This window comes from Myotis davidii, unplaced genomic scaffold, assembly GCF_000327345.1.
Source record: "Myotis davidii unplaced genomic scaffold, ASM32734v1 scaffold159, whole genome shotgun sequence".
NCBI classification, from domain to species: domain Eukaryota; kingdom Metazoa; phylum Chordata; class Mammalia; order Chiroptera; family Vespertilionidae; genus Myotis; species Myotis davidii.
In genome coordinates, this window is record NW_006291231.1 from 5,475,053 (window position 1) to 5,502,432 (window position 27,380).

At 42.7% G+C, this 27,380-nt stretch overlaps 1 protein-coding gene across 3 annotated transcripts in view; it reads right to left on the reverse strand.

Moving 5' to 3' along the window:
* Positions 1 to 27,380, reverse strand: part of SNCAIP (synuclein alpha interacting protein) — a 139,141-nt gene continuing 111,761 nt past the window's right edge. For 2 of the 3 annotated variants that reach the window (XM_006764391.2, XM_015564383.1), the window contains exons 6-12: positions 27,200 to 27,313; positions 19,334 to 19,459; positions 15,039 to 15,208; positions 11,054 to 11,146; positions 9,402 to 10,470; positions 8,124 to 8,194; positions 1 to 270 (exon numbers count right to left, since the gene is read on the reverse strand). In XM_006764391.2, coding sequence (XP_006764454.1) covers positions 186 to 270; positions 8,124 to 8,194; positions 9,402 to 10,470; positions 11,054 to 11,146; positions 15,039 to 15,208; positions 19,334 to 19,459; positions 27,200 to 27,313 — 1,728 coding nt within the window. In that variant the 3' untranslated portion in view covers positions 1 to 185. The remainder of the gene's footprint in view (positions 271 to 8,123; positions 8,195 to 9,401; positions 10,471 to 11,053; positions 11,147 to 15,038; positions 15,209 to 19,333; positions 19,460 to 27,199; positions 27,314 to 27,380) is intronic. The other variant, XM_015564384.1, reaches the window with a different exon arrangement.

The following is a 27,380-nucleotide window of genomic DNA, read 5'->3' on the forward strand; positions in this document are numbered from 1 at the left end:
AAACAAGTTATATATACAAATATCACCCCCCCAAAATGTGTCTTCTATAGGCTACCACTATAGATTTAAGGCATCCTGATACTCTGTTCTGCTGCTGGCGAGGCATTGTTCCCATCGTTCTATTTCCACAGAGGAGAGTCCAGTTTCCAATGGTGTCCAGAGGGCAGCGATGATAAAAAAGTGATTTACAAGAAGAGTTCTTTTGGCTCTGGCTCAGCAATGTGCTTTATGCTGTAGGATTTCTTCATTCTTCTATTGATGTCATTATGCCTAAGCAGAAGAGAAACCACGAGGCCAAAATTAGATAAAACGACGGTCAAGTTACAAGACAATACCACTAACCAATTCACCAAAAATGGAAGTTATCCTCACACAAACCACACTGAAGAACACTTCATTCTAGTAGGCAAATTATTCTCTTTTCATATAAACCACTCTTTGAAAAATAAGTAAAAAACATGTCATAACACACGGAGTGAACACTTTTAAATTCTCAATTCCAACTGCTGATTGGGAATCCAGGTGAAATTCTATAGTCAAGTGAATTTTATCACAAACAAAATAGAATGTATGTATAATACTGCTAATTTAGTGGAAACATGAGATATTTACATTTTATTTACATGGGTTCACTGGTGACACCTTTTATTCTCCAATAAGCTTAATAGCTTCTTGTTGTTGTGGTTAATCCTCACCTGAGGATATTTTCCATTCATTTTTAGAGAGAGTAGAAGGGACGGGGACAGACAGTGAAAGAGAAACATTGGTGTGACAAAGACACATTGATTGGTTGCCTCCAGCAGGTGCCCCAGCCAGCCAGGATGAAGTCTGCAACCCAGGTGCATGCCCTTGATTGGAATCAAACTGGCAACCCTTCAGTTTATGGGCTGACGCTCTATCCACTGAGCAAACTGGCTAGGGCAATTTAAAGTTATTAATCATTTAAAGAAGATGCTTTTTCTGTGAGTGTGTGATTACTGAGTAGTATATGTTAGAAGAACACAACTAGGTAAATCTATAGGGGAAAAAAGAAACTAGGGGACAATAATGCTGTTTTCCCCTCAATACTTGATACCTAGTAAGTCTGTGCAAAGAAGTACCAGCTGAGCACTTGGAACAGTTTTGTTTTTTAGGTGAATTGCCCCCTGGGTAGATGCATTCATTTTCATGGGATATTAGTCCCATCCTCGGGATTAAAATCTTCCAGAAAGGAGTGATCTCTTGAGAGCCAGAAAGCCTCCATATTACCAATTCCTCCTTGTTGCTACATCAGACAAAAACAAACTCTCTCTGGTAATAATGGTCCTTGCTAACAAGAGGACATAATTGGATGGAGAACCCCAAGTGTGGTCTTATAGTCTCAAAATCATGTATTATTATTATTATTATTATTATTATTATTATTTTTATCCTCAGCCAAGGCTATTTTCCCACTGATTTTTAGAGAGAGTGGAAGAGCAAAGGAAATACAGAGAGAAATATTGATGTGAGAGAAACATCAATTGGTTGCCTCCTGCATGAACCATGACCAGGGCCCAGGAGAGGAGGAGCCTGCAAATGAGGTACAGGCCCTGGACAAGGGGAGGAGCCTGCAAATGAGGTACAGGCCCTGGACCGGAATCACACCCAGGACCCTGAAGTCCGCAGGCCAACACTCTCTCCACTGAGCCAGACCTGCTAGGGCATATTCTTAGTGATTTAATAAGTACCTGATTACTGTCACAATACGGAAGATGTAATTCTTAATTTTATGTATTCCTCTGAATAGAACTACAAAGAGTTGTCCATGGGTCAGAAAGGGAGAAGGAAACACCCAGCTGGTTGAAAGATATTCTAAGGACTTCCAACTAAACATGGTGGATTAAATACACATTTTCTTACAAAACAAAAGTACATTAAAAAACGAAAGACATAAAAAAAGGCATAAACCTAAATGAATAAAGGTAATGGGAGAGGAGATGATATCAAACAAAAATGCCAATAATATTTCAGAAACAGGAAGGAGAATAGACAGGTGTAGTATTTCTACTTTAGTATAAGAGACACTATGGTCAAAAACACTAAAAAGAACACTTTCTGCAGGACAAATCCAGAATGATTAGAGCTGAATATACAGCCAGAAAAATGTTAATTTGAGGCATTTATCTGAATAATATCAGGCTAATTCAAGCATCTCTGAACCCTTCAATTACTCAGTCCTTAATTACCAGTATTCTAAAGAACAAAAGTATTTCAGTAATTCTAGCATGAATTATTCAGATAATTTGCTGGTCCTTGATTTCATTTTTGGATATAAAATCACATTCTCCGTGCCCAAAATTGGAAAGAAGAAAAGGCTTGAATTTAAATCACACTTTTTCATGTACTTGAATTTGCTGACTACATGTTCCATAGCCCAGGCAGCAACTCAGAGGGTTAGTCTTACATGGTCCACGGGCATGTATTTCATTTCCACTGATAACCAAAATAGGGGACCGTTGCTACTTTTATGGCCCCCTTCCAAGCTTCAGTGAGAGAGCATATCTACAAATTCCAGCTACTAAAAAATGAGGTTCTGGTTCAAAGAATGAAAACCCAAGTACCCAAACCAACACTCCCTGTTGGTAGGTGGACTTGCACTCAGAAGGCCTAGCTTTAAACAGAGCACAGTCCTTCTGTTTTACTCTGCTTTTGCCCTCTTCTTCCATTTCTTCCCACTAGCTCTCCCTCTCTCCAAGTATGTATAAAGTTCCTAGCGTGTGCCAGCCACCATGCTGGAACCTTGGAATACATCTGGGGGTGTGATAGTGCCATCAGGGTCACTGTTCTCATGAAGTTCTTAGACCTTTCATGGAAGTCACCATTTTTTAATGGTATCCTCTTTTAATTCTCTCTTGATTATGATCTCGATGAATGAGGGGACCATGCCTTCCTGTGGCCCAGCAAAATGCATGGCTTAGAGCTGACGATGCTGTTGAAATGAGTGCGCTGGCAACTCAGTAACATCCCGTATCTGCACTGGTCTCTGCATGGGAAGGAAAATCCCCAGTGACTGTGGTTGGAGCAGGGATGCTTGGTGAAGGTATTGGACGGTGCTGAGTAAAGTCTCTGTCTGGTTTAAAAGTACCTCATGTAACTTGCTGATTCTTTAAAACTCCAGCCTTAAGAGAGTTTACAGGCAGGCACTGCTCTCTTAGTGTGCAAGGATATCCTAGCTGTGGCAGACATGGTACCGCGAGGACTCATACTAGAACGTGTCCCTTTTGGAGTTACACTGTTCAAAACCGGACCCTGGGGGCGTAAGGCAAAGAGAGTGGAGTTGGGTGAAGGGAGTTTTGTTCTTAAGTTGGGTGACTACACTGAAATCAGGATTAGCACGCTGGAAGAAATGTGTTTCCCGTGGGATGATTTTAGTTTCCAAGGCAGGTCTCCCCCTGCCCTCCTACCTATAGTTCATGAATGTCCCGCATGTTCATTCCTTGCCTTCCGAAGGCAGTGCTTTAAGACAGAACATGGGATCTTCATTGTAGTAGCTTTTTTTCTTTTTTCTATGTTTCAACTCATCCTAATTTTATATAAAACTCTCTGCCTTTCTGTGTCGGAATATGCTTTCTCCTTTTCCCAGGGGGCGTAAGGAGCTTATGAAAAGAAGCTGCATTTGTGAATCATGCTCTCATCAATCGTGAGAGCTCTGGCAGCTTTCAGAAAGCGTCTGCTACATTGTGCTTGGATGCTGGAAAGATCCAGTCATTTTAACCATTCCCTATAACATGGACATTTCTCTCTCCACAGAATATCCTACTGGGCAACAGCCAACGGCAATGTACAGCTGCGGCTCCTTTCAGGGGAGATCCTGTTAATTAATGGAGTCTGGAGGAATGGTTCAAGATTGGGCTCTCCTTCCTTCCTCCAAGCCATATGGACAAAGCTTCAGTGTAAAATACAGGTTTTCTCTTGGAATCAAATTTGAACCCTAGGGAGGCAGAGATGGGGGTGGGAGGGACAAGTGTTGTGCAGGGAACACAGAACACTGGGGAACTTGGGGAGGTGTAGAAAGGAAGGAGACCAGATAGGCTCTGGGGTGGGGGTGGGGAGGGATGGGTTCTAGAGCAAAGATGATTTATCATCTCAAGTCAGGAATCAACTCCTCCTGACTGACTGACTCTGGACCCAGAGCTAGTATATTAGAAATGAAAAACACACACAAAAACTTCAGATGAAGCTTAGAATTAGAAACTATAGTTTTTTAGCAGAAAGTCTAATGTCTGTATGTGTTACAAAATACCCTTTTAGTAATAGCACTTTAACAAACTTTCCTAAACGGTTACATAGGGAAGATTCTGTCTGCTTTCCCGGGTGCGCTCTAGAACTATGCAAGCAACACATACTCAGACAGCCTAGAAACGTACCCATGGCTACTTATATAATCATCCCCAACAAGGATCCTTAAAAAGCATATGGGTTAAAAATAAATACTTCGAGGTCAAACACTTAAGGAAAGATTAAAATGTGGCCACTGTATTATACCCAGAGACATTATGGCAAAGATGCACTTGCTCCGTAGGTTCAGGGATTCCTTTCTGGGCCGAATGCGTGTTTCCATCGGGATCTGGAAATGCTGCTCATTGGGGCTGAGGGTCAGGTTTCAGCCAGGGCCTCACCTCTACATTCCTAGTGTCTTCCACATCTCTGCTCATTTTGCTGTTTAGAATGATATTCTGATAATATAACAACAAGGACAGAAATGTGTATGTGTGTGTGTGTGTGTGTGTGTGTGTGTGTGTGTGTGCACATGCTTGCCAACTGGTGGGGGTGGGAACCCTGAACTCATCTCCTGTTGGGCACAGCAGACGACCATTGCCACACACACTCGTTATCTCAGGCCAAACATATCACTCTGTTTGGTGTGGTTGCTGAACGACCTTGATATTTGATGCTAGCTCTTGGCTCTACATGTATAATTCTGAGTATGGCTAATTCCTTCATAGTAAAATCCACACTCGCGGTGTTTATTGCTTACTGTCTTAAAGGAGAGTATATTATCAAGTTGGTCCTAGGATCAGGAGTCTCCTGATGTTCACCCCTCAGGGCACAGTGCCACCGTGGTCAGAGACAGTGTGACTGGTAGTGGTCAAGGGTTAATGCCCTCTGCCCATTCATAACTGGAACCAATACTCATCTCATTTGCTACAGATCTCAGATAGACTTAAACTCTGGGAAATGGATGGCTTATTGACATTTTAAGACAAGTAATTGCAAACATTCCCTTGGAGTTGTAATAACTCAAAACCAATTTGTCCTTTGTAATAAAAAGTAGAGATAAATCTGACTGTTATAAACAAAGTCATCCTCTGCAGTTGAAACACACTGGGAAAGCTGTTCAAAGTAATAGAGTTGAATCTAATTTTAAAAGGCACTGAAAAGAAATTTAGATTCTTTCTATCAAGCTGTGACCAATTTAGAAAAATAAATAGCAAACAGAACCCCCTCACAGCACTGACATTCTTTAAAATGTTGCATTTATTGCCCCTATTTTTTATTTACCAGGAAAAATAAAAATTTCTCTGGAACTGAAATGTGATTCCAGTGTATGCCTGGAAATGGGGCCCACTGCCTCACCCTTCCTCCCAGAGCTATACTGACAGGGCCATTCAGTGCCATAATGTGTGGGGCCAATGCTAACCCACTGACTGCCATTGGTTTCCAAAGTTATATGATCCTGGCAATCCTGCTACCTGAGAGGGACCATCTGGCCTTCAAGCAAGTTCTAGGGACAAGATGTAAAGCCATCACTGATGGATGAACACCTGGGTTCCTCTCCTTCTTGCATCTTTCTATGGGATGCTTTCTCTGTGGGCCCCACAGGCAAAATGAAGCAGGCACTAGTTGATTAGGTGTTTTTCATGCCCATGTTCCCATGCTAGCCTTAATTTCTCCAAGGAATCCTTATTTCAACTAGAGATTCCCATCCTTCTTTTGCCTAAGGAGTAACTGGGTTGGTTGTCCCTGCCTCTGGGTGATTATGAGTGAAAGAGAGAAATCTCCCCTCTCCGGCATGAACAAAGCAGTCAAACTAAAAACTTAATAAAGTGCAGGTTAATTTATAAGGCAGGGATGGAAATGGCCAGGATGCTTATTTCAATACAATGAATATGTTTACTTTTGGATTTCTATTTGTCACTGAAACCAAATTTAATTTAAAAAGCCCAGGAACCTGATAGGTTCGAAACAGGCCTCAGAAGGCTTGCTTCTTAAACCGACTAGGGAACTGTTAACCTCATGTTAGCTATCCAAGTAGCCCCACAACCTCGTGCTGTGCTCTGATCTTTGTCATCTTACTATCGTACATTGTTCAGCTTCGTTCCCTTAGTTCTAGGAAGACAGGATGAACTATTTCTGGCAGGAGAATCTACTGTGATACTGTCCTTTTTTTCCAGATGCTACAGAAGCCTGGAAGCAATGAGGGGTCCTCCCCAGCCCTCTACCCACAGGAGTTGGTCAGTCATTGTACTTCATTCCCTCGGGGCATCATTGGGGACTTCTGTTCAAGGACAAAAACAGGATTTTCTAGGCACCAGAAGACACACCCAACCTACGATGGGGGCAGAAAAGGTATGTGGGTGGGAAAGGTAGGTTGGGAGAAACAGAAGTGCCAATGCCAATGTCTGGGAAGGGAGCTGATATTTTTCCTGTTCCCTCCCCACCCCCAGGCACTGGGCTGTCAGCACTGGCCAAGATTCCTGGCCCAGACATAGGCAACATGTGAGCCTGCCCCAAGCAGAACTCTGGTGACCAGTAAATGCTGAACATTCAAGGCACTTCCTTCAATTTACTGAATTAATGAGACCCCTAGGGGCACCCACTAAAATGACTGCGATGTACTAGCCTGAATAGAGACCTGGAGAAGATTACATTTGATTTAGAGGAGGGGAGGGAAGGAGAGTGACATTTCTCTTGTCTTAGTATTTGGAACTAAAATTCATACCCACAACACACACACACACACACACGCTCACACAAACATTTTTGAGGATTTTGGAAGAGGGCTAAAAGGTGTGTCATACTTTTAATTTAAATTAAATTTTAAATTAAATGATTTGTTTTATTTAATTTAAATGATGTAAAAGTGACAGTCTCCCTTTAAAATGGGTTTGGGTTTAACTCCTCTGAAATAAACCAGTTAGGGCACTGCCTGCATTGACTCCCCTCCACTGCTCTCCTTATCCTGCCCCCAGTTCCCCATCTTGTCAGGGAGGAATGCATATCCCCTCCCCCCAGGAAGATGAAACAAAGCTAGGCTATGGGAGGACTCTGCCCAGGGAGCAGTCCAGCCACCTGTGACCTTCAACATGACCCTTTAATGCACAGTCCATGCATTTCAACTTGTTAACGGTTTTGTTTGATAAAGAGACCAGCTTACTGACTGGCACTGTGGTTCCAAATGCTACACTGGATCAATTTCAGAATGGCAGGGCCCGGCTGCTCCCAGGGGCAGCAGAATAGCGATGAAGTGAGCTTTCCATCTATGATCAACAATGAAAGAAACCCTCAGCTCTGCTTCAAAGTTCTGATTCTGATTGGAGGTTGACTCATTTCACCCATGACAGGAAATTTAATTTCTATACCTACTTGGTACTTGACTCCATGAAAACAAAGACTGAAAACCAAAGTCAACTGGGAAACACAGCATGTTTGTGAGCGGAGTAGACTCCTAGGCCCTCTGCTGCTGGAATGAAGTCCCTCCTACAGGGCATTTGCTTCCTCTCTAAGGGCCAGTTACAAGTCTGCCTGCTTCTATTCGGGGGAAGGGCTATAGGTTTCTTCTTCCTTTGTGTCAGCCCTGCTAAGTGGCTCCAGGGCCATGATTTAAAAGGTCATGCAGCCTAGCTAGCATAGCTCAGTGGTTGAGCATCAACCTGTGAACCAGGAGGTCACAGTTGGATTCCTGGTCAGGGCACATGCCTGCGTTGTGGTCTTGATCCCCAGTAGGGGGCGTGCAGGAGGCATCCAATTAATGATTCTCTCTCCCTCTCCCTTCCTCTCTGAAATCAATAAAAATATATTTAAAAAATAAATAGAAAAGGTCATGCAATTCAAAGCGAAGGCATGGCACCCCTGTGCTATGCATCCCCTACCCCACATACCGTGCGCAGTTTTGTAGATGCTCTTCAGTCAGCGTGTTAGAGGGAAGGCTGACGCAGCTGCTGGCCTTCTCCTAGAGGTGTAATTAAACATCATCTGAAACATGCAGCAAGCTCAGCACATGCAAGTCTCAATGAACGGGAGGCATGCAGGGGAGAGAGCAGACTAGAAGCTTTGTGTGCACCTAAAGGAGCTGGTGGTGGTGGTGGTGGTGGGGAACTGTTGAGAACATCCTTGTAGTCCAGAGCAAGAGAACCTGTTCAGTTACTTGGAATAGTTTTATCTGAGCAATGTATGTTTGCTCATCTTTAACCCCAAGGGCCTGGTTTTTGGGGCACAAGTGTGACTCTTCTAGAGGAAACAGATACAACTGAAGTTCTTTATAATGAAGGCAATTCACGATGGAAACCAATTGGGGTTTATTTAGAGAGATAGTAACTAAAACTTGATGTTGCTATCGCAAAAAGAATTAGTTCTGAGTTCTGGCTGGGAGTTTACCTTGTACCAAATAATACATCATGTGGGTGTGACTCTCTAGATTGCATGATGGATATTCTGGGTCCTTCCATTCCTGAGCTTTGCATTTTGGCTGCCATACCATTTTTGAGGGCATGGCGTGCACAGAGCATGCTGGAAACATTGCCTAAAAAGATGCTCGTGTTTCTTATTCACTGGATTTAAACCACAGATTATAGTGCATGGTTTTCCAACAAATGCAATTATAAGACGTAGTTCGTGGCTCACTCTGCCACCCCCTGTGTGCTGGCAAGCACTCAGCGGCCTGCATCATACAATGCCAACATGGAGGTCCCTGTGGTATATTTATTTTAAAGATCATTCCAGTGTTCAATAGTTAAGTCTTTAGAAATAGAGTTTCTATTTATGCGCTCTTTAATCGGGCTTGGGAATAAACTATCCAGTCACATGAGGAAAACAAACTCTTCCTGAGGCAGACTCCATGCCCAGGAAGGGCCTGGTTTCCCATCAACTGGTGGTCAAGGACTCCTAATACTCAAGGATCAAACTGTTTAGGGAAATTGAGAGACCAGAATGTAATTTCCTGTGATTTATTTAATCTTTCTCTCAGAGTATTATCCAGAGGAATAGCAAAGGGTCTGTTCTCTAACATATCTCACAAGAAACACATAAATTTGGCTTTCCACCCATTCCTTTGGAATTTTTCTGGGGATTACTTCAAGGTGACAAAGGTCAGCAATCTGCAATGTCAAGAATGACAAAATTCAAAGGAAAAAGAGAGAGATCCTCCAAATAGCACTCACCGCCTTATTCTTTCCTTTGCTAGCAGAGCTCACGGGGTTTCCCTTGGTGTCTGTCGTCTTCCTTCCAAATGAGGTTAAGGGCAGTGTGCAAGTCTTCAGCTGGTTGACCGCCTGATAATTATTATTATTGTTCTGGTTGCCACTGAGTGTCTCCATGATGGATCGGAAAGTCCCAAAAGGTCTTTTTAGCTGATCCCCTGATTCGCTACTTGTGGAGGTCCGCTGGAGGGTCCTGCCCTTATCTCTGTCCTTCTCTCCATTGAGTTCAAGGCCAGTTTGCTCCATCTGCACCACGGGCTCCTCAAAGGTGACTCTGAGTTTCAAGTTCTGAGATGTCCGGCGCTTGGAGGACGGAGACTTGAGGGCACTCTTGGGACTCGTGGCCACTTTCTGGGCAGCCGTGCTGTCAGGGCTGGGCAGAGTGGGGTCTCCAGAGGGCTGGTTTGGGGGAGTGGTCCCTGAGCCTGGACCATGGGATTCCAAGTCTGGTTCGCTGCTCTCTGAGGTGGGAGATGGGCTGTGGCCATCCAGAGATTTGGAGGCCTTGATTCCGAAAGGAAACCTGCGTCCTGACGCCAAAGTGTGTTTCTTGATCATCAAGTGTAAGCTTTCTGCGCTGTCTATGGTCTCCGCACTTTCCACGATGGGCTGCGGCCTGGGCCGCTCAGCCTTCCTCACGGGAGTGCTCTTGGGGTCCTCTGAGGTGTTGGAGTCTGTGTCCGACTCACTCAGTGATCGCTGCATCAGCTGCCTCAGTCGGGCTAACTTCAGTTCCCTCTTCTCCGGAGGGATCTTCTTGGAATTTCTAGAGGAAGCCTGAGTATCCTGGAATTCCAAGGACAGCTTTTCCTGGGTACAGACATTCTCTGAGATGTCTTTCCCCAGTAACTGGCGAAGGATTCTATCTGAATCTTCATCTTTTGCTTTAGCCCTGGCCCGGCTGGATGCTGACAGGCTGGCAAGGACCTGCATCCCCTCTTGGACTCCTGGTTTGCTTTTGGCTACAGATTCATCATCGGTATCTGGAGATTTCCACTGGGACTTTCTGGAAGCGGGAGAGCATGGCGAACTGAAAAGAGGAGGAAGGACACATTGGGATGATTTCCTACTGGTTTAAAATGACTCGGCCACAAGTCATGGCATGGTCTTGACTACCACTAACAACTTACAAATCAGTAAGAATGGAATAAGAATAATCACTTAATGTTTGTTCAAAGCAATTCACAAATACTCCATAGGGCCAACCGTAACCTAAATATAGTGTGCCTCAGACCTCATACTATGGCAAAATTTGTCTACTACTTTACTATTTGCACATGAATCCTGCACAGATTTTCTCAATTTATCCCATCTTCAACAATGAGCCTATATATTCTTATTCCTGTTTTATAGGTGAAGAAATGAAAGACCCTGAAAGAGTAAATGACTTGTTCATAGTCATTGAACGAAGAAATGGCAGAGCAGAGACAAACCAGGTCATCTGACTCCAGGTCTAGTGCCTTTTCCCTGGGTTACTGAATTCTTATTCCTCTTTATAAAGCTAAAATGTGTTCTGTTGTTATTTTCTCAAAAGACATTAAAAGGAAATCCAAAAGAAGGCTCTGAGATTTAAGAGATGTAAGGACTCCATCCACTGATGTTCCTGGCATTACCTGGGCGAAGAAAGGAGTGACTTGCCCTCAGATCTCTGGGCCTCTAGAAGTTGCTGGAGCTGGTGTTGTAGTGTGACCCGTTCCACTGTTTGTCTGGGAAAACAGACCAAGGCAGTAAACTCTCTGGTACACAGTGTCTACTATAAATCAGCAGGTGTAAAATTTTTCATGATAATTTACAGTAAGTTGCTATAAATCTGAAAGCCTCATAAATGTGCATAATCTTCATCCTTACAGTTCAGAAAATTTCCCAAAGATATAATCAAAAGCACCCAAAATGAATGTAAATTTATTATTCATATGGTGGAGAACTGTAAGTAATCTAAATGCTTATCAATAAGACTGAGTAAAAAAATTGTAATTATTTCTATAAAGGGAGCTATTAAAATGATAACACATTGGATATATATTTATTTGAAATTTTAAAAAGTTTCCCTAGTAAGTAATTAGGGAAACTTTTTAAAATTTCAAAGATATATATATTTATTTATTTAGAGAGAGAATACTTTATAAAGTGTATTTTACTTTCCTTAAGTAAAAAAGGAAGTTACTGTGTACAGTATAATCTCATTTTTAAGATTATAAATCTCTCTCTTTCTCTCTTTCTCCAAATAAGGTCATTTTCTGAGGCACTCAGGGTTAGGACTCCAACATATTATCATATATTTCTCTTTCTCTCTCTCCAAACAAGGTCATTTTCTAAGGTACTAGGGGTTAGGACTCTAACATATTATCATTACTAGAGGCCAACTGCACAAATTCATGCACCAGTGGGGTCCCTGGGCCTGGTCTGCGGAATCAGGCTGAAACCGGCTCTCTGACATCCCCTGAAGGGTCCTGGATTGTGAGAGGGTGAAGGCCAGGCCAAAGGACACCACTGGTGCATGATCGGGGCTAGGGAGGAATGTGGGAGGTTGGCCAGCTGGGATGGGACCACGGGAGGGTTCTAAGGCATGTCTGGCCCATATTGCTCAGTCCCGATTGGCCGGACCCCAGCAGCAAGCTCACCTACCAGTTAGAGTGTCTTTCCCCTGGTGGTCAGTGCACATCATAGTGATTGGTTGACCGGTTGACTGCCCCCTAGTGGTTAGTGCATGTCATAGCAAGCGGTTGAGCATCCTTAGCATATCATTAGCATGTTACACTTTGATTGGTTGAACGGCTGACCGGACACTTAGCTATTAGGCTTTTATTACATAGGATTTTTGAGAGGGTCTCAATTCAAACCATAATACTTAGGTTGTAAATTAGGATTTCTAACAGAGCTGAACAGTAACTGTGTTTGTTAACTAGAAGTGGTAAAGGTATCCTGATAGGCGAAAGCACTCAAGAATGTCTCCCACTCAGAATTTTGAACTGGAAAAACCAGTGTTTTCCATCCATCCTTCTGCCCTGGAGTCTGAAGGGTACAGTGTGCCCTGGCTATACAAAGTGGATATCTCTGCTCATTTCTAGTTTGCCAACCTCACTGAGGCACACGGTGAGAAAAGGACTAGGGTCTACATGTAACCTATCATATTTTACTTTGTCATTGGCCTAACTACAACTGCCCACAGCATTCAGCTTTGAGCACAATGGGAGAACTGGTGCCTATATTAGTGTACACATGTATTTTATCCCAGGATCATCAGTAGAGAGAACAGCTGAGACTCTGACCGGGAAAGTTCACCAATAAAACAGCTATTCCAGCTCATGAAAGCCTCTCAGTCTCTGTGGTACAGAGTCTAGGGGGGGATGTTGTGTGAGCTCTTCTCTCATATGACCCTTTAGAAAAAGCATTCTATTAGATAATTTTAAATTTCCTCTTTATGGTTATGTCTATACCAGCCGTGGGCAAACTATGGCCCACGGGCCGGATCCGGCCCATTTGAAATGAATAAAACTAAAAAAAAAAAAAAGACTGTACCCTTTTATGTAATGTTTACTTTGAATTTATATTAGTTCACACAAACACTCCATCCATGCTTTTGTTCCAGCCCTCCGGTCCAGTTTAAGAACCCATTGTGGCCCTCGAGTCAAAAAGTTTGCCCACTCCTGGTCTATACACTACTGAGGGGAGTTGACATGGGCACATTTTGGGAAGGATGTTAGGTAGCATCTATCCATATTTTGAATATGTATGTCCTATGTTCTAGAATTTCCTTTCTAGGAACTTAGTTTTAGAAATGCCTACACATGTACAAAAGGATGTGGACAAAAAGACATATATGTTCGCTGTGGGAAGATAACTTACTGAGTTAGAAATTTGTGTGCATTTTCTCTTTAATTACAGCCAGCCCTTCAAGCTCACTTAGCTCGCTTGCCCCAGGGGAGTTTTGTTTTTTTGTGGAACTGGGTGAAGAATTCTTGCAAGGAACCATATTATTTAAAAACATTATTATACTAGAGGCCCGGTGCACGAATCTTTTGCATGGGAGGGGGGATCCCTCAGCCCAGCCTACACCCTCTCTAATCTGGGACCCCTCGGGGGATGTCCGACTTCCAATTTAGGCCTGATTCCACAGAGATTGGGCCTAACTGTTCTGCCTGCCAGCCTGATCACCTCCTAACCACTCCCTTGCCAGCCTGAATGACACCTAACTGCTCCCCTGATGGCCCGATTGCCCCAAACTGCCCTCCCCTGCTGGCCCGCTTGCCCCCAACTGCCCTCCTCTGCCGGCCTGGTCGTCCCTAACTGCCCTCCCCTGCAGGCCTGGTCCCTCCCAACTGCTCTCCCTTCCCTGCAGGCCTGATCGCTCCCAATTGCTCTCCCCTGCCAGCCCGGTTGCTCCCACTTGCCCTCCACTGCTATCCTGGTTGCCCCTAACTGCCCTCCCCTGCTGGCCATCTTGTGGTGGCCATCCTGTGACCACATGGGATGGCCATCTTGTGTGATGGCATGATGGTCAATTTGCATATTATCCTTTTATTATAAAGGATATTTCATCTATTAAAAGCCTAATCTCTTTAAAGAGAGTATTCTATGTACTGGCAGGGGGTGGGCTGAAGGGATGCAGAAACTTGTACCTCTAAGGCAAGACAGTACAAGTAAGAAGATCAAGGTTTCACTAAACTTGTAGAAGAGCCAAAGGGTCCAAGGCCTTGTCACATGCTTTTATAAATTACACTTGTAATAAGTTAAGGCCTTCCACCAAGCATACACTTCATAATTTTCCTTTAAAATTTAATTTTTAAGGCTTATCATCCCATTCTGTTAATGTTATTTCAAATACTGATTCTGATTTTTAGTGATTCTGTCCCCACTATGGCAACTCTAATTTGACCACTGTGTTTTGCAAGGGCTGACCTTGGTCTCAGGCAGGTGTCTGCTCCTAATCCTTCAACCCATCGAAGACCTATCTGTCCTCCAGCCCCCCTTTATCCTGACAACAATCCCAGAAAGCTTCCCTGACAGTGAGGTATGCAATGTGTGTCAGTTTAACAATCTCATAGTGAAAGAACTGACTGTAGCTAGACAGAGTAACATCATGCTGACTGGATAAGATTTTATGTTCTGAGGATTTATGAATCATCTGATTTCTTTTTATAACAACTTACTAGTGATGGTTACCAGGTTAACTGTCTGTAATTTCCCAACTATATATTTTTCTTTTTGAGAAAACTGAGAAACTGGCCCATCTCTAGACTTTTCTTTCTCGTGAGCTTTAGAAGTTGGGGGATGATTCTACGCCTGCCCTCTAATCTGGCCCAGAGATGGGAACACACAGAGAGCTCTCTCTCTCTTTGTCCAACAGCTTAAATTCCTGGCTTAGAAAACTTGCTTTGCATTTTTCTTATTTGTGTGAACATCATTTGGCCTCTGCAGAGATGGCATCTTCAGCATGAACGCTGGCTGTGAAGATTTGGGGCGGAGGGAGAGAAGAAGAGGAGAATGCAAGGAAGTCCCCATGCAACCCACACGGGGAGCTTCCCAAAGCGCCTGCTGAAACCTAAGCACAGGAATGACGGGCCAGACTTTGTTCTCAGCGAGCGAAATGGCACTTACTCCTTCAGCTGCTTGGTTAACTTCACCACCTGAGAGGCCAGTGACATGCAGGTCTCCACCACCACCAGGTACCGGGAGCACAGGGTGTGCCCGTGGCGCTCGGCGCTCTGGGAGGGCTTGTCCCCCGCGTGGTTCTGCATGGTGACATTTGCTCCGTACTCAACCAAGGTCTGTCAGAAAGGCAGAGACATGGGGTCATATCGGGGCCTCCTTCTCAACATTTTTAATGACTGTAACAGAAGGTTGAATGGAGATTTCCTGTTATTCCAAAACCAGTTCCCAGAGCCCATAACAGGACAGGGTGGGGCAACCTGGCGAGCTTTCAGCAGTCGATATCAGACACCTCCTGCCCTACTACCAGCAACCCCACCCAGGCTCTGGAGGAGGAGGAGTCTGGGAGGGGAGGACGTTGCTGCCAGGTCCTGTCCTTTATGAGGCATGCAGGGCACAGGGCAGTGCAGAGTGGTGTCTGTGAGGAGATGCTTCGTCCCTTTCAATGGGTGGGCTCATAACATGGGGATGCCTGTCAGGAGGAGAGTGGGACTTGTTTATCGGTGCCGATTGACTTGGGCAGCACACTTGACATGTTGCTGAGCCTAAATGATACTGATCAAGAATAAAAAGAACTGGAATGAAATGACATGGCTGGGGTTGGGCAGCAGTCTGCACTCCCACCATGTGCCATGGCAAGCGTATGTTCCATAGATTGAGCAGATGAGGTAGAAGGGAGCTTGGTGCCAGGCTGTTATTACCCCATCAAATATGGGAGGGTTCTCCAGCCTTGGCCAGGTGGCTCAAGTTGTTGGAGCATCGTCCCATACACCAAAAAGGTTGTGGGTTCGAGTCCTGGTCAGGGTACATATCTGGGTTGGGTTCAATCCCTCGTTGACGTTCCTACAGGAGGGAAGCAACCAATCCATGTTCTCTCTCTCTCTCTCTCTCTCTCTCTCTCTCTCTTTCATATGGGGTAAGGATAAAAAAATAGGAGGGTTCTCTAGCAGCAAGAGGCAGTGGGGTACAATACAAGTAGAGAGAATTGTGTGGGGAAAGAAGGAGGGTATAGATCTCCTCTGTCAGGTTATCAGTGGGAGGCTCAGAGGGCCCTATGAATACCCCACCGCAGTGCCCTTCAGAAGTCAGCCCCTGAAGGCTGCCCACAGAGGGCATCAGCAGTGAATCACGGTGAGCTGAAGAAGTAGTGACAACTTTCAGGGAGTGTGCCATGATCTTTCCCAGCTAAGCAAAGAGACAGTGGGCTTTTTCTCTCCATACCTCCACTTTCTCCCCAGCACTGGAGCCCAGAAGAGAGAGGAGAATAGGAGCTAGCATGGCGAGTAAACAGCCGATCATGCCTCACTCCCCCATGCCAAGTCCCTTGACCCCTGAGTCCAATCTGGGTTGGGGATGAGAATGCTTTCAATCAGAAATAAGACTGGGACTTTAAACTGGTTTGGATTAAATGTTAATAGTTAAAAGAAAGCAAAAAGTTATGGAATCCGGCCAGTGTATCATTAGTAGAGGAGAGAGATATTTGAACGAGCATGGTTCACATCATTAATTAAAAACCAACAGCAAACTTCTTTCACATTATACTGTGATGGCATTAGATGCCACAAAAAGCTGTGGCACCAACACGAATCCACTGCCACAGTCTGACATATCCTTTGACACTGTCAACATGAGATTGTAGACTTCTGGATTTACTTCGGTAACAGGTAATGTTTTTCCCACAAGCAATGCTTGTAATTTTTAAATTCCTAGACTACTTAGACTCAGGGGTCATTGAGGAGCTTCGTTTTCCTTTCAGCTTATGATCACTCACCATGAAAGGTCAATCTGCCAGAAAGCCTCCCATCCCCCTCCCAAGAGGCAGGGGGACCACCTCGCCCAAGCTCTCCCAGCTCTCCGACACTCAGTGCAAACACAGCCTGGATCACTCCCTGGACTCAGGCCTCTGCAGCTTTCTTTCCAATGTTTTTCAAGCTCAGTCCCCTTCCCACCTCATCAGGAACCTTGGTCACTCCCTCTTCTACTCTCAGTCTCTTTGTATTTTTTTAAAATATCACACCCAGTACACAGACCTGCTTCCAAGATTATCCAAGTTTCCACATCCATGGTATCGAGCGCCAAAAGTATCATTTGTGCTAAGTGGAGTGATGAATGTTCTGAAAGGACAGACTGCCTCTCCTCACATATTAAAAAGAAAAATAACTGAAATCTCAAACGGAATTGGTGATATCAGCTGGTTTTCTTTGGCTTTCGTCATTTACTAGCTGATAAAAAAGTTTATTTCAAGACTATTAAATATTGGAGTGTTTTGTTAAATGGAAAAATAACGTTTTCCATTTTTATTTGATTATTTTTCTTCCACAAAAAATAATGCTACTCCTTTCATCTTCCTGCAGATCCTGGTAATAATTTAAATTTCTCTCCAATTTCTCATCACTCCTTTTACAACTTGGGGCCTTAAATTAGAAGTTTTATCCTTTGCCAACATTAGTGGGGGAACTTTTGAACATTTGGAATATTTTCTATCAATTTAGCTCTCCAAACAGCAGTTGTATGTGGGTGGAAACTCTAGAGAGCTGCTTTAAAAAAAATAATTCTCTGCCTTTTACTTTATAGCTTTTCCATATCGTCTCATGTCATTTCCTGAGTCCTCTCTACTTTCCTGATCAACTGGTTCTCACTGCCCAGTTTTCTCTTATCAGAAACAGTCTGCCTTGCACGCAGTAGGACCCTAATAAATACCTGCTAAATAAATGAGCACATTAAGTTTGCAGTAAAAGAAACAACACATAAGGCAACGAAGAGTGTTGCTTTCTTAGAGTTGTTATGTCCACATAACATATTTGCACTGTGTGAACTTGTGAAGCAGAGGTACTTTCTCTCACCCTGGCTGTCAACCACATGCTCTCAACGGCTCTGCTCAAGGAGTGGGAACAAAGCCACAGGTGTTGAGTCATTTTCAATGATAAGAATGGCGTGATTGGTCTGATTCTGGTAACCGTGATTCCTGTTCATAAATTAAATTCAAGGCCACATCTAAACCCTGTTTCTGATTTCCAGCCTTTCTTCCCGTCACACTGTCACTCCTCTTCTGCCTGCTCTTCTCCTGACTCTTCAGCTGCCCTCTCTCTTTGCTTTGTCACTTGAAGTCTGAATGCTCTTTTCTGGGTGAAGAGGTCTACCTGGCTTTTCCATTCGCATGAAGACCCTTGCTTGGTCCTCTTACTGTGTGCTGTTATGATGGCGGCACCTGGGCAAGCTCAATTTCGTGCAGCTCTGCATTTGGCTGAGGGATAAGGTGCCAACTCCTCTTGTGGAAATCCTACCCTCTCTAAGAAGCCCTCTCTGATGCCCCTCATGTGGTTTGGGACAGGGGGAGAACCTCCCTCCCCTCTCCTGTGGTTCTGTTCCCCAACCTCTTTACATCATTGCACTCATAGATTATAGTAATACTGGTAAGGCATACTCAGCTAAAAAGATGAGGCCCCCTGAGGCCGGTGGGTAGAGTGGCTGGTCAACCAAGGCCATGGCTAGTCTGCCCAACAGCTGAGGGGATCCATAGCTGAGTCCTTCCTGTTATCAACTGTGGGCCCATTTAAATGCATTTGAGAAGCTCAGTCCTGCTACAGGGAAAGACTACAACACACTCTCTCTAACCCACTGCTCCTTTCTCCAAAGAATTCCTCTGACCCAGCAGTTCTCAACCTGTGTGTCGCAACCCCTTTGGCAGTTAAACGACCCTTTCACAGGGGTCACCTAAGACCAGACTGCATATCAGATATTTACATTATGATTCCTAACAGTAGCAACATTACAGTTATGAAGTAGCAACAAAAATAATTTTATGGTTGGGTCACAACATGAGGAACTGTATTTAAAGGGCCAGAAGGTTGAGAACCACTGCTCTAACCCATTCTTAAAAAATCTGTCCTATTTTTCATAAATCTGTCCTATTTTATGTGCCAATGGTAGCAAGAACGGTCTGCCCTTTGAGAGACTGAGAGTTGTCAGTCTGGTACTGATTTCCCACTGTCTTGAGAACATGGAGGTACTTAATGTCTATTGTCCTCAGCATCCTGTGACATTCAAGGAGAATCTTATAGGGCTATTCTGCTTCTATCTGTGTGGATTTGTGAAAATACAAATATAACTATATAATTTATTATCATCTACTACAATAGGAAAAGCTGATTTAATCCATTCTCCCAGTGGATTGAACAGAATTTCCTTTTTTTAAATTACTTGATAAATGCATTTTGCTCTTCCAAGTAGCAGGACCTGTGTACCTGTATGCACCCGAGGTAGCCATGCTGAGAGGCTACATGAACTGCACTGTTGCCATCCTGGTCCACTTCGTCCAATGAGATACCTTGTTCTTGCATGAACTGAAGAAGCCACAGAAGAATCTTTTCCTATAAACACAAAGAGAGTTGGAATTAATGGAATATCATGTGGAGAAATCTAATATAAAGTCAGAGGGAAACAAAAACCCCAAATTGTGAAGACAGGACATAACCACCCTTACCATATCAAGGGATAATTCCCATGCAGGGTGAACTGAAAAATCTATGGCTCTCTGAAGTCAATGAAAGAGGAATGCTCAGCGAAGTGTAAGAGCAGGAAGTTATCTCAGAATTGCTCTTCTTTTACTTAGTGTTCTATAGATGGGAGAGTTGATTTGCTGAAAGTTTGTGGACATCCTCAAAGTCTCCACGCTAGACAGATCCAATGTAGAAACCAGAATCCAGGTCTTTTGAGCCCCAGGCCATGTTTTTGCTACTTTGTTATACTGTCTGTAGGCTTCCAGAATATTATTATAAAACATTGAACTCGTGAGACAGCTAGCTCCCACTTTTAAACTTATAATGCTTCCACCAGACCTTCCTAATCCCAAAGCTCCTGCAATCAACAGGCTTACGAAAGGAGTCAACACCTTGAGTTGCCGAGTCTAAGAGAACCCCACCAAAATACAACTGGCACCCTCTTGATTTTTCTGACCACGTATTGGTCATGTTTTGAAGGCAAAGCTTTCTCTTCTTCCACATTCAGAGGAAGGCACCGATGGCTCTGAACACAAACTTTCAAAAGCAGAGACACAGAGCAGTCGGTGTGTGTTACCAGAATCCCTTTGCATTTTACCCACGGAGTCTTTGTGGTATTTTCCTGTTATGTTTGGCCCAGGCAGAAAGCAGGGGGATGGGATTTCACTGTTTTAAAATAGAAAAATGAAATAAAATGTTAAAAAAAATATGAGAGTGGTAAAAACAACAGCATGGAGTTTCGTGAGTGGAATCTGACATTTCAAAAGATGATCATGTGTTTGAAAGAGCCTTGAACCTCTCCTTAGCCTTTTAAAGGCTTTATTTCCAGTTATTTGCTCGGGCTGGTCATGAACTTTTATACTTTTCTGGATTAAATTTGCCTTCACCTTCTGAACATGCCAACTAATCTGCTAAAGGAATGTTGGATAAAAACAGCCAGCTCCTTTAATGTTTCACCCGTCATGTGGGGAGCAGGGCACTGTTTATGAAGGCATCTGGGGCATCGGGGACAGACTGAACATTTGCACCACACTTTTTCCACATGAGCAAGCAGGGAGTAAGACCCCTAAAGAGCAAGAAGAGAAAAATGTAATTGATGCCTACAGCCTAGCAAGAATGCACCCAAGGAAAGCAGAGTGAAGTGTTAGCTGCAAACACAGGCAGACCTTGTAGAAAGTGAAACCTCCCGCATCCCTAGAGCAGGAGGTGGAACAGAGCCTCGAGGCCAAGCTGGGAGGTAGAATTGGGATGAGGATCTACCGATAGGCTCAACCCTCTTCTTTAGAGACAAACTTGGGGAAAGTTGGAGCTGAAATTTGAACCAGAGCAGGTGATCTTTCACATGCATAGAGGAGGACAATTTGCTTTACGTTTCCTAATTGATTATTTTTATTTGGAGACAGATGATTGCACCATATGATCAACTTAATTCCTTAAAAGATGCTGATGAGTGGACGTGTCTCAGGGTAAAGGACATACCACCCGGTTCAAAATTGATGGCTGAGGCATAGAAACATCAAGAGGGCAGGCTGCTGCAACTTCGCAGATGCAAAAGGCAGTCTTGCCATCTCCAGCAGGTCATCCTCAAGCCTGTGGTGACTTGGGCTTACTCCACAATATTAAATCATGGGATCATCATATGCCGAGTGCGAGAGAGTTCAGCGACTCATCCAACTCACACACTTTTATTTTATGAATTAGAAAACTGAAAAAAAATAACTATTTCCTGATATTCTAGCAGCTCTTTTCTTTAGAAAGTAACGTTCAGAGGAGTTCAAGATATTTAGAAATGTTTTATAGGTACCTTCTGGTCAGGCATATTTTCATATTTTTCAGACTCAATAAGATATTATAGTGGATATGTTTATTCCACAAGCATGGAAAATGCACTTTACAGTAATTCACAGAGCTCTGACTTTCAGAAATGGGGTGGTAGGAAATGGAATACTGCATTTCATATGACTAGGAATTTTTCCTTTGTAGAAATCTGGGAAAGAATCTAGCCACCTGTTTTCTCCAACTAAGAAGGCCCTTGATGAATGCAGGGGTTGATAATCTGGGAGAACAAGTCTGTGTGAGGCAAGAGTTGCCTTGGCTCCTGATGGCTCTCCAAGTCAGGTTCAGACTATATTGTTACAATGACCTGTCTTCTTGTGATGGCATGGGTAACTCTTTCTTCCTGACAATGAAAGATCTCACCCAATTCAATAGGCAAGACTTACACAAAGGAAGGACCATCACTTGATTGTTCACAATAAGACAGGCCTTTGCCCAGCACCTCAAGTTCAGTTTTGTGTTCTGCATTGGACAATTTATTTTAATAAAAAAATAAGCCATTGGCTTGCCCACTGAGATATTATATTAGAAACAAACATCTCTTCTACGATTACCAAAAGGGTCTAGATGACTATATACCTGTTCTAACAACTTGGGATTTCTAACATCTAGGATTTCAGTTCTAACATCTAGGATTTCTGATATGGACATGGAGATAGCTAGAATCCCTGGTTTTGGTAAAAGCATTGAGCATCCGCTTTCAGAGGAAAGTTGCTTTCTGCTCTTATTTCATTGTAGAGATCCTACAATTTAGACAATTTAAACTTAAATACCTAGTAAGGAGAACCGAACAAATACAGCTGTTTTCTCCAATTAAGAAGGCCCTTGATGAATGCATATTTACCATGGTGTCCACCTCTTCTCTCTAAGACCTTTAACATCTAACACCTACCTATCACTACCCCTGCTCCTCCTAGAAGATGTTGGAGGAAGAATGCAGCTTCCAAGCTTCATTTTTCCTAAAAGTATTGCTTTCAGAGAGCATTCAATGCAGTCACATGGATGGAGAGGTTCTTCTGTATTATTTCTGTTTAACAGCATGCCTCTCCCACTTATTCTATCCATCTACCCACACATCTATCTATAGCCATTCAACTTTCATTATTGACTGAACACTTCATTCATCTACTAGTTTCATCTTCTGGGAATGTCTACGCTTTTCTTAAAGACAATGCAATTGTTTAAAGAGGCAATTAATTAATATATGTAATTTTTGAGATTGCCGAACAAAGTCTAATAAAAATGTAGTTGAAAAGTATGCTTCAGGTTATTATTGGAATGAATAAAATCCCTGCAGTTTTTGATGCAACCATAATTGTTGAAGGAGGAGCGTTCCCTGTGGTCATATATCATCAAATCTAATACATCCTCACTTATAAGATTCATTCTGGTCTAAGATGTTAAAATGTAAAGTAAATGGCTAGTAATGATTTCATAATGTCATTTATTGTGAGATAAATGTAGAATCTAGAGATAGTAAAATGTGGGGGGGAAAGTACATATAAGAATTGATTAAGAACTGAATAATTCTTTGGTAAATTTTTCTTATATTTTACTTATGGCGAAATAAACTAAGTAATATTGATAGCAATAAAAATAATAAATTGGAAGCCATCTAATCATAATAGTCAACATTTATCGACTATATGTCCACAATGGGCAGAGGTTCATGTGGCTTTTCTCATTTAGTTCTCAGAGCAATCCTGTGAGGAAACTTCTATTAACTCCATTTTTAAAAAAATCTTCACTTGAGGATATTTTTTCCATTTATTTTTTAGAGAGAGTGAAAGGGAGGGAGGAGAAAGATGGAAAAACATGGATGTGAGAGAGGCACATTGATTGATTGTGATTGGTTGCCTCCCACAGGTACCCTGACCAGGGCTGGGGATCGAACCTGCAAACCAGGTGCATGCCCTTTGACTGGAATCAAATCCTTGACCCTTCCAGTCCTCGAGCTGAGGCTCTAACCACTGAACACCAACCAGGGCTATTATCTCCATTTTAAAGATGAAGAAACTGAGGTCCAGGGAGACCTTTTCTTTAAAAAAAAAATGTATCAAGGCCATTGAGCTAGTAAGTGGTAAAGCTAAGGTTTAAACACAGACACTTGACTCAGAAGTCAATGTTCTCCATAACTCTGTTTTCTAACTTCTGAGTATGAATATTCACAACTACGCAATGCCCATGAGCCCTGGCTCCATAAATGACACCCTTGCTTTGCACCCTTTGGGCCCCAGAAACCATGGTTAGCTGCCTGTCAGTCTGTGGTGTCATGGGGCTCCGTGTTGGTTATGATTTTTCCCAGATAGGTCCTCGGAGAGCAGATGGATTCTCATGCTAATCAAAGGTTTTTCTGTTTTGCTTTCATCTGCAATTGCAGCACTCTCAGTGTGTTTACTTATTTCTACCCCATGATGGTGAAACAATAAAGTCAAAGGATTACTTCCCCTTTTAAAAGTAAATTGTGGAAAAACAGTAACACAACCTGCGGAAGCATTCCCCCTCATCAATATCTATCACTGTTCACGGCCATTCCTAGGAATTGCTAAGCCTTTTCTTTTTTTTCAAAAAGTGCCCATGCCCCCACCCACCCAAATCTGTACCAGGGCAAACATTTTTTAAAAATATATTTTATTGATTTTTACAGAGAGGAAGGGAGAGGGATAGAGAGCTAGAAACATGGATGAGAGAGAACCATCGATCAGCTGCCTCCTGTACGCCCCCTACTGGGGATGTGCCCGCAACCAAGGTACATGCCCTTGGCTGGAATCGAACCCCGGACCCTTCAGTCCGCAGGCCGACGCTCTATCTACTGAGCCAAACCGGTCAGGGCAAAGGGGCAAACATTTACAAAGGAGAATGAACACCAGAGTGTGGACAAAGGTACTCTTGGTAAATGCCCATTGCTATGATGAAGATTGTTCTTGCAGCAGAATCTCCTGACTAAAAAAGTCATGTGAATCCTTCAGAAACAAAATGATCACAGGTTTGAAGGTGAACGTAACAGCCCACTGAAGCAGCGACCAATGCAAAACAGGCTGAAGCCCCAAGCAGCTGAGGGCGAGAGCTGTGCTGGATGAGACCATCTGAACCTTCGCGTGCGAATAAAGCAGCCCAAATTACACAGGTGGTAGCCTTGACTTGAGACAATTCAGTCTCAAGGGACAGCAAAGCAGGCCTCTCGAGGCCATCCCCGCTCATTCCTGAGCCTCCCCGAGGCTCTCACCTTCACGCTCCCTGGGCTGGCTCTGTTAGGTACAATCAGGCAATGAAATAATTGCACCCTCTGAGACTTCATGTGTCAAGATGAGGAAAATCAATTCCTATCACCCAAAGCTCTATCACTGCAGGACACTACTAAAAACTGCTGCCTACCTGTGGTACTGGAGTCTTTAACGGTAAATTTTTATTTAAAAAAAAAGGACACAAATTGGGAGTCAAAGGGAGCCCATTCTTTAAGAATCTGTATGAGGGGCAGAGGGCAACTAAAATAAACCAGGAGAGGAATTTTTCTCTGTACTATCCTTTTCAGAGGTATTTACTAAGGAAACAAAACCAGAGCACACTCAAGTGCCTGCTTGATGTAGAAAAACTTGCATGTGCTGAATCCATTAGAAAACTGTTCAATAACAGTCTTCCTTGAGAAAATATTAGCCTTGTCACAGTTCCAAGTTCAGCATCTCTGCAGGTTATCTGTTATATAAGTCGCTGTGGCGATGTAGGATGGCTGGACAGAATTCACAGATCTAATGGGTTTCTCCATTTTCCCCTCGGGTAGGAATGCTCTCCCGAGGGCGCTGCTGGGCTGCCCTGCTCAGAGCTGTACTTGAGGTCATTAAAAATGCTTATCAGCTTGAAATAACAACCTGAAGATTGCTATTAGCATGAAGCAAATGTCTGACACCGCTCATCACGTAGGTCAGTAATTTCCATCTTTTCCTCTCATTCAGCCAAGTAAGCCACGCTATCACCCAACCAGTCCCAGAAAGGGCACTCTCCTTTGTTCTGTCCCAATAGCTTCCAAATTATGAGAAACCTGCTGTGAGAGTTGAGCAGGGAAACTGGCATATATAAGCAACATTTCCCAAGACAAAGAAGGCCGGATGCCCAATTATTTACTTAGAGTCTCAGAACAGGCATGCGATCCTTTCTTCCTTTTCTTTGGCAAACTTGACCAAAAGTGCAGGCAGCGTTTCTCTAATATCAAAATTCCTTGTTAGACTTTATATAAGCACATCAAATCAGGGACATGAGACAATTATTCTAACAATTTGAGAATAAACTAAATTCTATTTTATACTGAAGACTATTTCTAAAGATTAGCAGTGATTAAATTATTCTGGTCATTTGAAAATTGTCTTCTGCTCTTTGCCAGTGTAAGTCAAAAAAATGGGGGAGGGACAGCCTTAGCAAATGCTTATTAACTATTACGATTGTTTGTAGGATACCATGGCTGTACAATACACACACAAAATGGAGTAATCCTTTCAAAGACAGTGGCTTCTACAAATTTTAAATGTTCTTCCTGCTCTTTTCTTCATTTTCTAAACTTAGTACAGGTGCTCACTTCTTCAATGAGCTGCAACAGGTACTCTATATATCACAAAGTATTGTTAGATAAAATGGTAAAAAAGATTTCTGCGGCTAAATCAATGCCACTGTGAGTGAGTTTTACAAATTACAGAGAGAGAAAACAGAATCTAGCCCCGAAGTCAGAGGACTTGAGATCCGGTCTTTGCTCTTACTAGCCTTGAGACTTGGGCAAGTCACTTAGCGGTCTTGCTTCAGTCCCCTCTATAGTATAGAGTGGGGACAAAAACATGACCTAACAGGGTTGTTTTAAGGAATAAGTAGGTAATGTACACAAATTCTAATGGCATGGTGCCTGGTAACATATGGAAAACAGTACATATTAATATATATTTTAATTGAAGTCACGAAGACTCCCACTAAAAAAAAAAAGACTGTAGTAATATTCTCCAAGTCAGTTTTTTGAACTTGAAATTGTCATGCTTGAAAAAGCATAATCTCTTGTTGACAATATCACAATTTACTGCCACTGCGGAAAGTTTATGAAGCCAAAGGGGATACGGTTATATGCATGAGAAGCAATTTTCTTTGCCACAAACAAATATGAGTGAGTCTATTTTAATATAGTGCTGACTTTATTTATTTTTCAAAGACTGAGATTGGCATTTTGTGGTCCAACTTTTTTTAATAAGATAATTTATATTCATTCCCTCCAAGGCTACAGTCAGGGCACATACAAGCAGCAACCAATCCATGCATGGATAAGTGGAACAATAAATTTCTCTCTCTCTCTCTCTCTCTCTCTCTCTCTCTCTCTCTCTCTCATCACTAAAAAGAGAATATCAGCTTTCTTCTTGACAGAAGTTAAATGTTTTTATTGTAGAAAATTTGGAAAACACTTAAAAATACAAAAGAAAAAAAGCCACATGTAATTCCACTCTGAGTGATAACTACTATAAATAGCAGTGACACAATTTTTTTTTTAGTCTTATTACCTGTTTCTCTTTCTCTCTCTCTCCAAAGTTCAAATTTGGTACCCAATTACAGGAACAGTTTTGTATCATAAATTTTAACCTAAATATTATATAATGGACATTTTCCTATAAAATTTCATCATATAAATATAGCTTCATTATTTATCTAATATCCTCCTATGGAATTTTAAGTTGTTTTAGAACATTTTTTCATTAAAATGCTCAGTGAATGTGATTGCTTATAAATCTGATAATTAAAAATTCTTCATACCTGGCCAAAGCCACCTGCATAATGAATAAGGCTTGGGAAATCCTTAGAACAACTCAGTTCTGCAATGGCTTCCGTTTCACTCACCATCCAGCGCACGCACTCTAACTGACCATTCTAGATTTTAGAAAAAAGGGAAGAAGAAAGAAATTTAATTTTTACTTTTGTATCAGACTTTATTTAC